Source organism: Podospora pseudopauciseta, chromosome 4 (genome assembly GCF_035222475.1).
Source record: "Podospora pseudopauciseta strain CBS 411.78 chromosome 4, whole genome shotgun sequence".
Taxonomy (NCBI): Eukaryota; Fungi; Ascomycota; class Sordariomycetes; order Sordariales; family Podosporaceae; genus Podospora; species Podospora pseudopauciseta.
In genome coordinates this window covers 3,118,597-3,130,343 of record NC_085894.1, presented here as the reverse complement: position 1 = coordinate 3,130,343, position 11,747 = coordinate 3,118,597, and the positions used below count along the sequence as shown (strand labels likewise).

The 11,747-nt window shown below is 53.2% G+C and overlaps 4 protein-coding genes across 4 annotated transcripts; 2 read left to right on the top strand and 2 right to left on the bottom strand.

Moving 5' to 3' along the window:
- Nucleotides 1-728: 728 nt before the first annotated feature.
- On the top strand, nucleotides 729-2,369 carry QC763_406840 (uncharacterized protein; the record flags this gene model as incomplete). Its single annotated transcript, XM_062912321.1, has 3 exons — nucleotides 729-964; nucleotides 1,046-1,172; nucleotides 1,228-2,369. The coding sequence occupies exons 2-3, from the start codon at nucleotides 1,154-1,156 to the stop codon at nucleotides 2,367-2,369; spliced, it is 1,161 nt and encodes a 386-aa protein (XP_062766073.1). The 5' UTR covers nucleotides 729-964; nucleotides 1,046-1,153.
- Nucleotides 2,370-3,696: 1,327 nt separating this feature from the next.
- PKC1_1 (Serine/threonine kinase) lies at nucleotides 3,697-4,969 on the bottom strand (the record flags this gene model as incomplete). The annotated part of the gene is made up of 3 exons (XM_062912322.1): nucleotides 3,697-4,219; nucleotides 4,273-4,724; nucleotides 4,832-4,969. 3 exons carry the CDS (start codon nucleotides 4,967-4,969, stop codon nucleotides 3,697-3,699), a joined length of 1,113 nt encoding a protein of 370 aa, XP_062766072.1.
- A 5,102-nt stretch (nucleotides 4,970-10,071) lies between these two features.
- QC763_406858 (uncharacterized protein) lies at nucleotides 10,072-10,494 on the top strand (the record flags this gene model as incomplete). Its single annotated transcript, XM_062912323.1, has 1 exon — nucleotides 10,072-10,494. One exon carries the CDS (start codon nucleotides 10,072-10,074, stop codon nucleotides 10,492-10,494), a length of 423 nt encoding a protein of 140 aa, XP_062766071.1.
- A 277-nt stretch (nucleotides 10,495-10,771) lies between these two features.
- Nucleotides 10,772-11,464, bottom strand: QC763_406860 (uncharacterized protein; the record flags this gene model as incomplete). The annotated part of the gene is made up of 2 exons (XM_062912324.1): nucleotides 10,772-11,376; nucleotides 11,431-11,464. The coding sequence occupies 2 exons, from the start codon at nucleotides 11,462-11,464 to the stop codon at nucleotides 10,772-10,774; spliced, it is 639 nt and encodes a 212-aa protein (XP_062766070.1).
- Between the last annotated feature and the right edge of the window lie 283 nt (nucleotides 11,465-11,747).

Genomic DNA, 11,747 nt, shown 5'->3' with positions numbered 1-11,747 from the left:
CATTTGTGTCTTCATTAAAAGATATTTCAGTCGGTAATTCCAACTTGCCGAAGCAAAGTAAGAACATCATGAAATCCGAGGATGGGAAGAGGTGAGGGTGACGAAGGGCACTGACCTGATAGCGTTGACGCCTCAACCGGTGGTGAGAGTTGTTCAAGGTCGGTTGGTCGGTCGTGGTGCTGTGTCCCCATCGACCTCCACCAGGCAAATGATGCCCATCAATCAGGTGTTATGATTCTCACCCGCGACTGTGGCTCGTAGGAGGCCAGAGTACTGTTTGCTGGTTAGTCTTGTCTGGATTGCAAAGGTCGGGTGGTTTGCAGCGCGGCGACAACAGCAACAAAGTTCAGACTGACGTGACAATGCTAGTTTCATACCCGAAGGTCAAAGACTCTAGTTTGCGGTATTGGTTGTGTCATCATAGAAATGTTGCTGTTGTCAAGCGCGTCTGCGGAAGCAAATGCGACTTACCAGAAGCAGATTGGTTGTGATGGTTGTGGTCTGATGTTGGAGAGGAAGAAAGAGAAAAAGTTGCAGTCGCAGAGTTTTTGAAGCTGCCCAGTTTGTGTGGGGCAGTGGAAAAACCCGCTGCGGCAGAGTGGGGCTGTCGAAAGCTTGAAAGCTTGGCCAGTTGCCGGGAGCATGGGCGCTTTGACCACATCACGTGAAGTCGCAGAGCACTCGTGTTTTGCCTTTGATTCCTCGTCCATAAGAGCACGACGCGCCGACGAAGAGCCAACGCTTCAGGGGCGCAACCACCTGTTGGAGCATCTGCAGCAGCGTACCTGTGAAAGATATGTGTACATTTGGTTCCGCCGCAAAGCTGTCCCTCCCATGTATATACACCCCCCAATATTTCCTGGAGCGTCTCTCCCAAAATTTCCTTTCCCATAACATGCAACTCTCACCTTCGTGATCGATCAACTTTCTGTCACCTCCACATCAAAAGAAGTCTTCCATCTTTGTAAGTCTGCTTCCAACAACTTTTGGTATCTCTATCTTTGGTATCTCTATCTGGTCTTATCTGACATCTTTGATGCCTCAGCTGCTTTCAAGTAGTTGGACTCGCACTCGCTGGTCTCCAAATCACCAAACCACGCGAGTCACATCTCGCACTTTGACTTCTAGACAGAGATCATCACATCTCACAAACATGCCTGAGATAGCTGAAGGTAAGTTTTCATGATTTCTGTTCTGTATCATTATGATAACTAACCCCAAACCCAGTCGCGCGCATCGTGCACTTTCTGCGCCTACATCTCGTCGGCAAGACCATCAGAACCGCGTCCGCTGTCGACGACCAAATTGTCTTTGGCAAGGCGGGCACGACCGGCGATGCAGTTTCGGCTGCCTTGACCGGGAGGAAGGTCATCTCCTCCGGGTCGCAAGGCAAGCTATTCTGGCTTGTCCTTGATAAGGCTCCGCATGTGGTGATGCATTTTGGCATGACGGGTTGGCTTCAGATTAGGGGCGTCCAAACATCCTACTCGTCCCTTTACCGGGACACGGACACACGCGTCGAAACCTGGCCTCCCAAATACACAAAATTCCACCTCACGACCACCTGCAACCCCGCGGTGGAAGTGGCTTTCACCGACTATCGGCGCCTGGCTAGAGTTCGTCTCGTGGACTGCCCCGGCGCTGACATTCGCAGCCATACTCCTCTCAAAGAAAACGGCCCCGACCCTGTGCAAGACACGGACAGGTTTACGCTTGCGTACTTCCAGTCCAAGTGTTGCGCCAGTCGCGCCGCGGTCAAAGCTATGCTTCTCAACCAGAAGTTCATCAGCGGGATCGGAAACTGGGTCGGTGACGAGGTGCTGTTTCAGTCCCGGATCCACCCAGAGCAGAAATGCAACCATCTCACCGACGCGCAGACTAAGACTCTGTACGAGGTGATCCGATACGTTTGTCAGACAGCTGTTGGCGTGCTCGGTGACTCTCACCAGTTCCCCTCTGATTGGCTTTTCAAGTATCGATGGAGCAAGGGCTCGGAGAACCCTACACTCCCTGGGGGAGAACCGTTGGCTCACGTCACAGTTGGTAACCGGACAAGCTGCTATGCTACTCGCTTGCAGAAGATTACTCTTGACGGTGTTCCTGTGGTCGTTGAGGAGGAAAAGAACAAGGAGGAGGTGGTGGAGGAGGAGGATGGGGGGAGGCAGGAGGAGAAGAAGCCATCGCCGAAGGGGAGGAAGCGCAAAGCCGAGTGGGGGTCTACGGACATGCCAAAACCCAAGGCTAGACGTGGCCGGCGCGCCGCTGTCAAAAAAACCGAGGAGGAGGAGGAGGAGGAGGAGGAGGAGGAGGAGGGTGTCAAACCTTCCAAGCCAGTTGCCAAGCGGGGAAGAAAGGCGCTGATGAGGTGATTGTGATTCAGGATTAGGGGGAAATGGTGTCCTCAAATAAGAAACCTAGTACCATTGATGATTCCATCGAACTGCATCCTCTTCCGACACTTTTGAGGCGTTGGACGAAGTTGTTGGGTATGCATTGAGCGGGTCTGTTGGATTTATTTTTGGGGATATTGGATGGGATTTATTTTGGGCGTTCGGGAGTTGTTGGACTATGGGTCAATGTATTGATCGGGTGGTTCACTCTTTTCCTGACTGAGGGTACCCAGTAAGGGGGGGGCTCGGCAGGTTTTTAACGAGGGCCACCAGCACGATCGGGAATTGAGGGGGTTTTTGTTTGGGCGGCGAGCATGGAATTATGGATTTTGATTGTGATACCCCGAATAACAAGGAGTGATTATGGTGTGTGTGTGTATCTCGTGTCCCTTTGAATTGTAAAGTGATTGTGAAGTGACTTAGTGCGTATCTACATGCTGCCTAGTGGTATCGAAAGCCTTTCAACTATGTGACCCTGTGTGTTGAAGGCAATGCTCTGGGAAATTCGTCCTGGCCATCTGAGTGGCATTTGTTTCCCCCCCCCCCCGAGCTTGCTACACTTGAGTATGAAGCTGTCGGCCAGTATGCGCGCGCAGTCCAGTCGTAGCACAACAGTTCCAACAGGACATTGTATCATGATCATTTTACTTTTTGTTATTCTTCAAATATGTACGTATACACAACAACAAAGCTATGGGTATATAACTTCTCCAGCCAGTACCACCACCACCAACCACCCCATCAACACCCTTGCACGCATTCCGTCATCCTATCATGTTGCCCCAGGACAGAGAAGACAGAACGAACGCTTGCTCACCAGGCCAGACATACAATCAACAACAACAACAACAACCCGCAACGAAAACCCTAAATAAACAACCGCACACGCAATCAAAGAACACAACACACGCACATTCAGTATCCACACACAAACCCTGTATTTCTCTTCCCCCATCCATTCTCATTCCCACTCAACCACACCAACTAGCAAATATAAAAGGAGATGACCCCCCCATGCAAAAAAATATACCACCCTATTTGCCCCACCTACCACCCACCATAAGAGAACAAAAGCAAAAACAAAAAAAAAAAAAAATAACAGACTCCTTTTCTTATCCCATAAGGATAGAATATGCAACAACCACTACCTCTTCCCTCCCCACCCCCATCCCCTTCTCCAGTCAACAGTGTATGTGAAAACAAATTAAGAACGATAGTGTAGATGTGTGTGCAAAAATGTACCACGACGACGACAGAAAAAAAAAAGATGTTCAACAAAGAAAAGATGATAACGATAGAAAAGCAATCACCCAATCACCACTCTCGCACCCTCCTTGCCCAATACACCCCTTTCTTTAGGCTTCGGACTATTCCCCCTCCCCTTCTTCCTGCTCAAAAACCCAAAGACACCCCCACCGCCGCTTTCCTTTCCATCCAGTTCGTTATTCGCCCCAGAGGCGTCCGCTGGGAGTGTCGCGTCCTGTCTGGCAAGGTCGCTCCAGCTGCCGCCCCCGTCGAGAGTAACCTGTACGCCGCCTGTTGGGGACTCGACAATCATTCCTGGTCCCGAACGGTTTCCAGCGCGGGGGTTGTAAGACTGGGGGTATGGCGGCAGCGGGGGAGGGCGGCCTGGGGCGCTGCGTCGCGAGTGGTTTGACGGGGGGCGGGTGAGTTTGTTGCTGTCGGTTGGGGAGTTGCCGTTTGTCGTGGCGGGCGCGGCTGTGGCCGTGTCGGTTGTTTGGGCGGTGCCGGGCTGGAGGTTCTCTTTGCCGGCAGCGGCTGCTGGTGCTGCTGGTTGCCCGTTTGGTTGGGTGGTTTGTGATGCGATTCTGGGAACGGTTGTTAGCCTGAGCACCCGCAGGGAAATGGTGGAGAAACATACTTCTTATAAGCGGCCACAGTGTAGTCAAAGTTGCGGAAATCCGTCTCTATCATCCTGTAGAGCTCGTCCTCACGAATCTCCTTGTCTGTCGCGTCGTCCTTTAACCTTTCCCTAGGTTTCTGTCTCCGCGCACGAGCCTCAAGCGGCGCCTCCTCCAAAAGCAGCTCTTCCAAGTCGTAAGTAGCGTCAAAGTTGGTCTTTTCGGATGATGGGATAAACACTGGCTCAATCTCCTTCCTTTCCAGGGCCATGAAATCGATCATGGAGAAAAAGTCATTGTGAATGAAGCTCTCCCATGTGTGGCCCATACGTTTGCTCGGATTGGGTTCCAGGGCGGCCTGGATGGCGTACATGCATGTAAGCGACACCGGAGGATTTGTTACGGGAAACCTGGGCTTTGCAGCTTGAATAACGGCGCTCAATGATGATTCGGAATTTCCCTCGAACGGCCTCTGCAACGGGTGTTAGTCTTACTCATGCGGCTTCCCGGTGAACTCCGCGATGTGGGGCCAGCGTTGAAGAGAACAAAGACATGGAACGGCTGTGGGCTTTCTCGTACCTTGTTGTAAATGCATTCGTAGAATAAGACACCCAATGACCACCAATCAGCGCGTACGTCATAGCCGTTTCCTGCGTAGACTTCGGGGGCAAGATATGCCAAGGTGCCGGACTTGCTTGTCAGGTTTTTGCCTGGCATGATATCGGAGGCGACGTTCTGTGAGTAGGTTAGCAGACGCTCGTAGCTAGCCCTGTCATATGGCTCATGAAACCTACAAAATCTGTCAAATGGACGTGACCTTCTCCGTCCAAAAGGACGTTGTCGGGCTTCACATCGCGATGGACAATGCCTTGCCTGTGCACATACCTCAGAGCACAGCCCAGCTCGGCAATCCAAAACCTGACGGCATCTTCTGTGAATGTTTTTCTTGAAATGTGGAACCGCAAATCACCGCCGCTCATCAGATCCACCACCAGGTACATATACTCGATGTCCTGAAAGCTGTAACGCAGGTTGCAGATGAACGGGTGGTTCACGTGCTCCAGCATTCGCCTTTCCCGAATAATGTTGCGTACACTTTCAGATCGCACAACTGTATACACGCATGTCAGTCGTCGTGTCCTTGATCTGTGGTGTCAGGACCTTGAGGGATCCCAACGGTGCACCAACCTTCATCTTTCCGAATGTACTTGAGCGCAAACGACAGCCCAGTGTCCTTTCTCTCGACGATCCGTACTTTTCCAAACGCTCCTCGTCCGACAACTCGCAATAGGCGGAAGTGGTTCAAGTTCACTGTTCGTTGTTAGTATGACCGCTCCTGATATGCGCCGATTCCTTGTTGCAACCCACCTTCGCCATCGAGGTCAACGGGCTTGCCCTGGCTGTTGCCCATGGCTACCGCTTCTTTGCTCCCTTTTCCGTGTTCTTTTTGATAATGCTCCTACTCAAACGACCATGCAAAAACCTGAGGATATGCACTTTGACGGCGCTCAAAACGGCTTTGGTGATTCTGGGACACTAGAACACCAAACCTGATCGTCATTCGGCTCCGGTCTTGGCGTGGGAGAGCGGAACCGGGAAAGCTGGCGGGAGAACCGGCCGCTCGTCGTCGAGGTGATAATACAGTAGAGAGCGTCGTCAAAATCGGCGTCGCTAAGTTCGTCGGATCTATCAGGCGCACTCAGTTTTGCGTTGTTCGGCGGCGGTGGTGTTGTTGTAGAGGTGGAGGAGGGGAGAGGCGAGTGTTGGGGAAGAACGGCAGGATGCGGTACGCATGCAGGTCGGGCAGTCGGCCAGAGGCTGAGGGGTATCGACAACAAAGAAAGCCAATTGCTTGCTTGCTCTGTTCTCTTGGGGGGAGAAGACGAAAAGATGGAATTCGAGATCGATGGCACAGGCGCACACAAACAAGGGACCAAGCTAGATGCAGTTACACAGCACTGGGAAAGGGCATCAGCAGCTGTTTCGCATTTAAGGGGAGGGGGAGGGAGGAGTGCTTGTTGCTTGTCGTCGGTCCCTGTTTATTAGAAGGGGAAAGGCTTCGACGAGAATGGTGCTGGCCCGCCCAGTGGTGGAGGAAAGCCAGCGCTGGTCGCTGGAGGCGTGGTAGCGGCACCCCTGGTCGGATGGACAAGCGGCTTGGGATGCACAGGGATCACTGGGATCACTACCCTTGAGGGGGTGGAGCTGCCGTCGCGATAAAGAGAGGGAACTGGTGACCATTCCTCTGATTAACTACCACCATATACGACGGGAGGCTCCCTGGCGAACAATGCTTTGAGGTCTGTCGTTATCATGTATGAGATATGATACTTGATGTCTAGGGGCCGTTTGTCTCCAACTAGCGCCACTAGGGGTGAGTGAGACCTTTTTTTTTTTTTTTTTTTTTTTTTTTTTTTTTGGATTCTGGAATTGAGTGCGCTTCCGATTCACTCATCAGCGCGCAGATCTCGCCCGGAAACAAGCTGTGGCTTTTTCCTCGCAGTGGGCACAAGTTTTTCGGACGAGAGCTATTCGGTGTCAGTGTCTCTGTCTTACCTCCATGAGGTGTAGCGGGCTCCAGCAGGCAATCAAAGGCCACATGGCGACCCGTCGACTTTACGTACATTATGGCCCCCCCTGGCCTGCGGTGTCTGCGGTGGAATATTCGCACAAAGATGGGACGCATCGTGGCCCTCACGCAGCCCAGCGCTGAACAGCCAGCCAGCCCTGGCCCGGCAGGCTAGCGCCAGAGTCATAAAATGGCGTCTTCTCAGCCGGTGGAGGCACCCGCGATAAGACTCCTCGGGAAAATTCCATTCATTTGATCCGTCCAGCTCGAGCCAGCCGTCCCAGCTTGTCCCAGCTCGTCCCAGCCCGTCCCAATGTCTCCCCTCCAGGCATGTTGCTTCCATCGCCGATATTGCAACGCGCTGGGTCGCTGGGTCGCTGGGTCCCGCTGTGCGGTGAGCCCGGACCCTGACCATCTCTTTTATGACGAGTGCCGTATCGTTGGATCGCTCCCTCTCTTTCCCACATGCCATATGCCACATGCCACATGCCACATGTTCGGAACTTTACGGCCCTTGTCCTCACTCTGGCGAAGGGTACGGTGCGAGGTCACTCCACCACACAATGGGGGCGGGCGGGGGGGTGAGGGCTGTTTTGGCAGAGACCAGAGGGAAAAGAGGTTAGCTGATCTGTGCGTGCGCAGCAATTCCAAGCCATCTCCTGGCCTAGCATCTGGCGTTGCTAGCCGAACGGTGAGATTCCTCCCTCACGGCATCACAGGTTGTGCGTGTCTTCACATGCGGGGGAGGACCACGGGAAGAGGCCATGTACATCTGCCCGCATCTATACACGACAGCGGCAAGGCGGCGTGGATATCAGGCAGAGGTGCAGTTGTGCGGCGGCCTGTTCTTGACCTGTATCACGGGACACGAATAACACTGAATATCAACAGCAGCGGCACCAAACACCACCTCAAGCCGCACGCCGAAACATCACGGGCGAGAGACACACACACTGCGTATCCGTACACCTACCTTCTGTCAATTCCCGCGACACCGCACACTAAAGCACGCAAGTTATCCTGGGTTTTCCACGTGCGGTTTGCGGTGAAACGGGCTTGGTGTCGCTGCTATTAGCTACAAGCGGTGTACTAAATGTGCGTGAGGCGCGCTGAGGACCAATGCGGAAAAGCAGTGTGGAATCAACTAAGACTTAGGTTTGGGGCTGGTCCAAGCATCACGACCACACGACCCCGCTACAAAAAGCTCAGGTTCGCAATCGCGGGTGGTTGTCTCGGGTGAAAATGTCTTGTCGTTCCTGATGTGGCTATCGCCAGGACACACTGATCAACATTCCCGTCAGCGACCCCGCGGCGCACTCAGGTCTACTAACGGCACTTCACCACCAAACGTTTGTCTTCGTGTCATTATCCCCCGAGGCTTCATCCACATCACTGGACCTTCCGTCTACCCGCCCGAGGCCCTACCATTTCGCCACGCCGCCTGAGAGCTCGAATCCACCAAGCCAACCGAACTTCGGCCATGTCCGCCCTCTCAGGTCCCGAAGATGTGTTGTGCATGACGCTACTGGCTTCCTGCGGCACAACCTGAAACCAGATGATCGAATCCGGACAAGGGAAAAGAGCTTCTGGAAGCCTTCTATTGCATGCCGAACCAGAGTCTTGTTTCCTTTGCCTGCCATCCGCCAGCCCGGTTTTTCTTTTTCTTTTCTGCTGATTGATGGATGGATGGTCTGCTGCGGCTGCGGCCTTGCGGCGTCTTATTCGTCCCCCCTTTTCGGTGTTGACTACATACATTATACATTTTCCACTCCTACCACACACCCAACACCCGGGCCAACGCACGGCACGGAGCGACGAATAGGATATCGGCCGCGTTATCTATCGCAACCAATCGAGCGATGAAGGAACCGAGGGGGGGGGAAGGGGAAGGGGGTGGTAGATCTTCTAGAACTTCCAGCAGAGAAGAAGCGAATGAATCCTTCCCATGGGATTGGGACGGTGCGACGTTGCGGTATTCCCGTGTTGGGTGTTGTTTGACCGCCCAAGGGCGGCGTATTCAGGGCAGAACACATTGGCTCATTCTCTCTCGCCACCAATTATGTACTTGGGGCAAGAGGTATACAGCGGTGGAAATTTATTGACTGATAGACACCGGAGCACGTTTCGCGAGCCAAGCTGAATTGGAGAGATTTCAGGGACGCGCGAATAGGCAGGGTTCGGAGCCGGAGGACCGTACAATTGGAAGGGCGATCTGAGGTGTGGTCGATGTCGGAGGGTTGGCATTTGGCATACGCAAGCTGCGTATGGGTAAGCCGGCACTGACTGGTGGATCAAGATGCGGGGACCATTGCAAATGGTTGGTTATTCACAAGGACTGACGACCAGCAGATCCCAACGGCTTGGGAATGTGGCTTGTTTAACAATAGGTGAGGAAGGCAGGTGATGAATGTTGATGCTGGACATCTGAGCTGATGTTCGATGGATGAACTTTGATGATGCTGCCAGGCTAAGACACACCAGATCTTCCAGCCAGAACTTTCATTCCACGGTTGACCTGATTGATTTTCAGCTCTAAAACAGAGAGAAGCCTCTCTTTCCATCATTTTCCTTGAAAACCCCAACAGTAATAAACAGTCTCGCATCACTTGTGGTCGAAACAAAATGTCACCCTCCAATACCATCCACCCCAACAACCGCTGTCACAATTTCTTCTTCCCCAGAAAACAAACCCAAACATGGCAATTCCACAATCCGCTAAAAATAACCACCTTCATTTTCTTTTTACGATCCAAGTCGCATGCCGCACTCCCACACTCAAAGAAAAAAAACAGATCTCCATCCAACTTTAACCTCCAGCCCTGAGCCCTGTTGTTGGTGTGGTATTGCTTACATACGAACCCGAGAGAAAGCCCCTGAACCTGAACCGCCTACGGAATAAAAAAGAAACGACAATTGAACAAGGCTGCCCCACTGCGGGGAAACCACGATTCTCTAGCCCTTTTCAGATTGATGAGGCGAGTTGATGAAAGGGGGGGATAAAAGTGTAACTGTAATTTTAGGCGGGAATGTTCAAATGTGCGGTCGTCGTCATGACGTCAGAGGGGGATCATTTGTTTTGGTTTGGGGGGCACCACCACTTAGACGTGGTGGTTCGATTATCTCTGTGCAACACCATCAATTCATCATCCCTACTGCACGATACTTGATCAAATTGAATCCTTTCCCCAGGCGGGAAACACCTGTTGACCCCCGCTCCAAGAATAACATATATTCCAGCACACCAGGCATCATGTCCCTCCTCCGCACCACCCTCCGCCGGCCCCTGCCTCCCCTTCCCATTTCCTCTTCCCTTTCCCTAACCCGCCAATACAACCCCTCTCTCCCCCGTCAAGCCTACAAGGACGACCAAGACCGCACCTCCCTCAAACCCCGACCCAACGATTCCACCAAATCTGGTTCGGACGACGAAGCCGCCGAGTGCGCCACAGCCTTCGACCCAACCGTCACAGACCCCGACTTGGAATTCCAATCCTGCTGGAAGGGGCCGTACGACAACCCCTTGGAAGCCTCGGGAGCCAACCGGGAAATATCAAAGGAAACAAACGAGAGGGCAGAGGAGAAACAAGCACCGCGGGATGGTAAGACGAGGGAGAGCCACTCTAGTAAGGAGGGGAAGAAGGCGGGGAGGATGACGAGTTCTTTTCCAAAATGAGAACCGCAACAAACAGAAGAAGGAGGATGGATGGGTTGTTTATTGGCTGAGCATCAGGTGTGCATACTTTCGTCTCAGCAAACAGGAGAGTGAAGGGAGTATAAAAGCTCAGGTTGTTGAATAAGGGCATGTTGCCTTGTCTCGCCGAATGCCATTTCACATCTTTGCATCGGGTTATTGGGAATTGCAAGCATTTTATACAGACCACAGAGACAGATATCGCATTGTTAACTTCCCATATTCTTTCCCAGCGCTCTTTGTGCATGTGCCACCCACATTAAGCATACAACCCATCCATATCGTCCTCCTCTTCCTCCTCTTCCACCTCTTGTTTCTTGCCCTTCTGCTTCTCCCTCTCTTCCGCCTCCTTCCTCTTTTTTCGCTCTCCCAAGTCAGCCCTACAGCAAGGGCACGTCCCCTTTGTTCTCAACCATGGGCCGACACATTCCAGATCCAACCTGTGCCTCCCCCCGCAAGGAAGCTCAGCCACCAAGCAGTAGGGGTCGTCGAGGAAGTTCTCCATGCAGATGGGACATTTGTCATCGGGGGAGAGGGACTTGCGCGGGATGCGATCGAGGGAGTCGACGAACTCCTGGGAGGTGCCCTCGAGGGAGGTCGGGGGGTGGAGCGTGTCCTCCTCGAGAGACTGGGCGAGGGAGAGGAGGAAGGACTGGTTTTCTTGGGAGGGGGCCGAGGAGGCAAGGGTGAGAAACTGGTCTTGGACTAGGCGGAAGGCGGCGGAGAGGTCGACTGGGTTTGGGATGGAGTGGGGGTTTGTGATGTGGTCGGGGGTGATGGTGGAGGTGAGGTGGGAGGTGAAGGTGGACATGTCTATTTGGCGGCGGCGGGTGGGGGGAGGGGGGGTTTTGATGTTGTGTTCGACTGTTGGGGGAGGTTAGCATATGTAGAGGGGTGGATGGAATGGTTGGTGGTGACGGTGGGGGAGCTTGCCTTCGTATTGGGAGGCCATTATTGTGACTGATTTTTGGGTGTGGTTGTGGGGGATTGGAGGTTGGATTGGGTTGGGGGGATGGAGGTGAGGATGTTAAATGGGTTGAATTAGCTAGTGTCGAGGCAGAGAAGTTGTGTCGTCGTCGGGTGGTAGTTGCTACCAGGCAGAGCTCAAGTGACGCGGTGCTCCCTTCCTCTCTGCATCGCGGGGCCCGGATGCTGAAGCTGTCGTCCGAGGTGGGGGTGGTCAGTGCGCCCCCAAAAGCTGGGGTACGCATCGCAGCTGTCAAACAGCGGTGGGG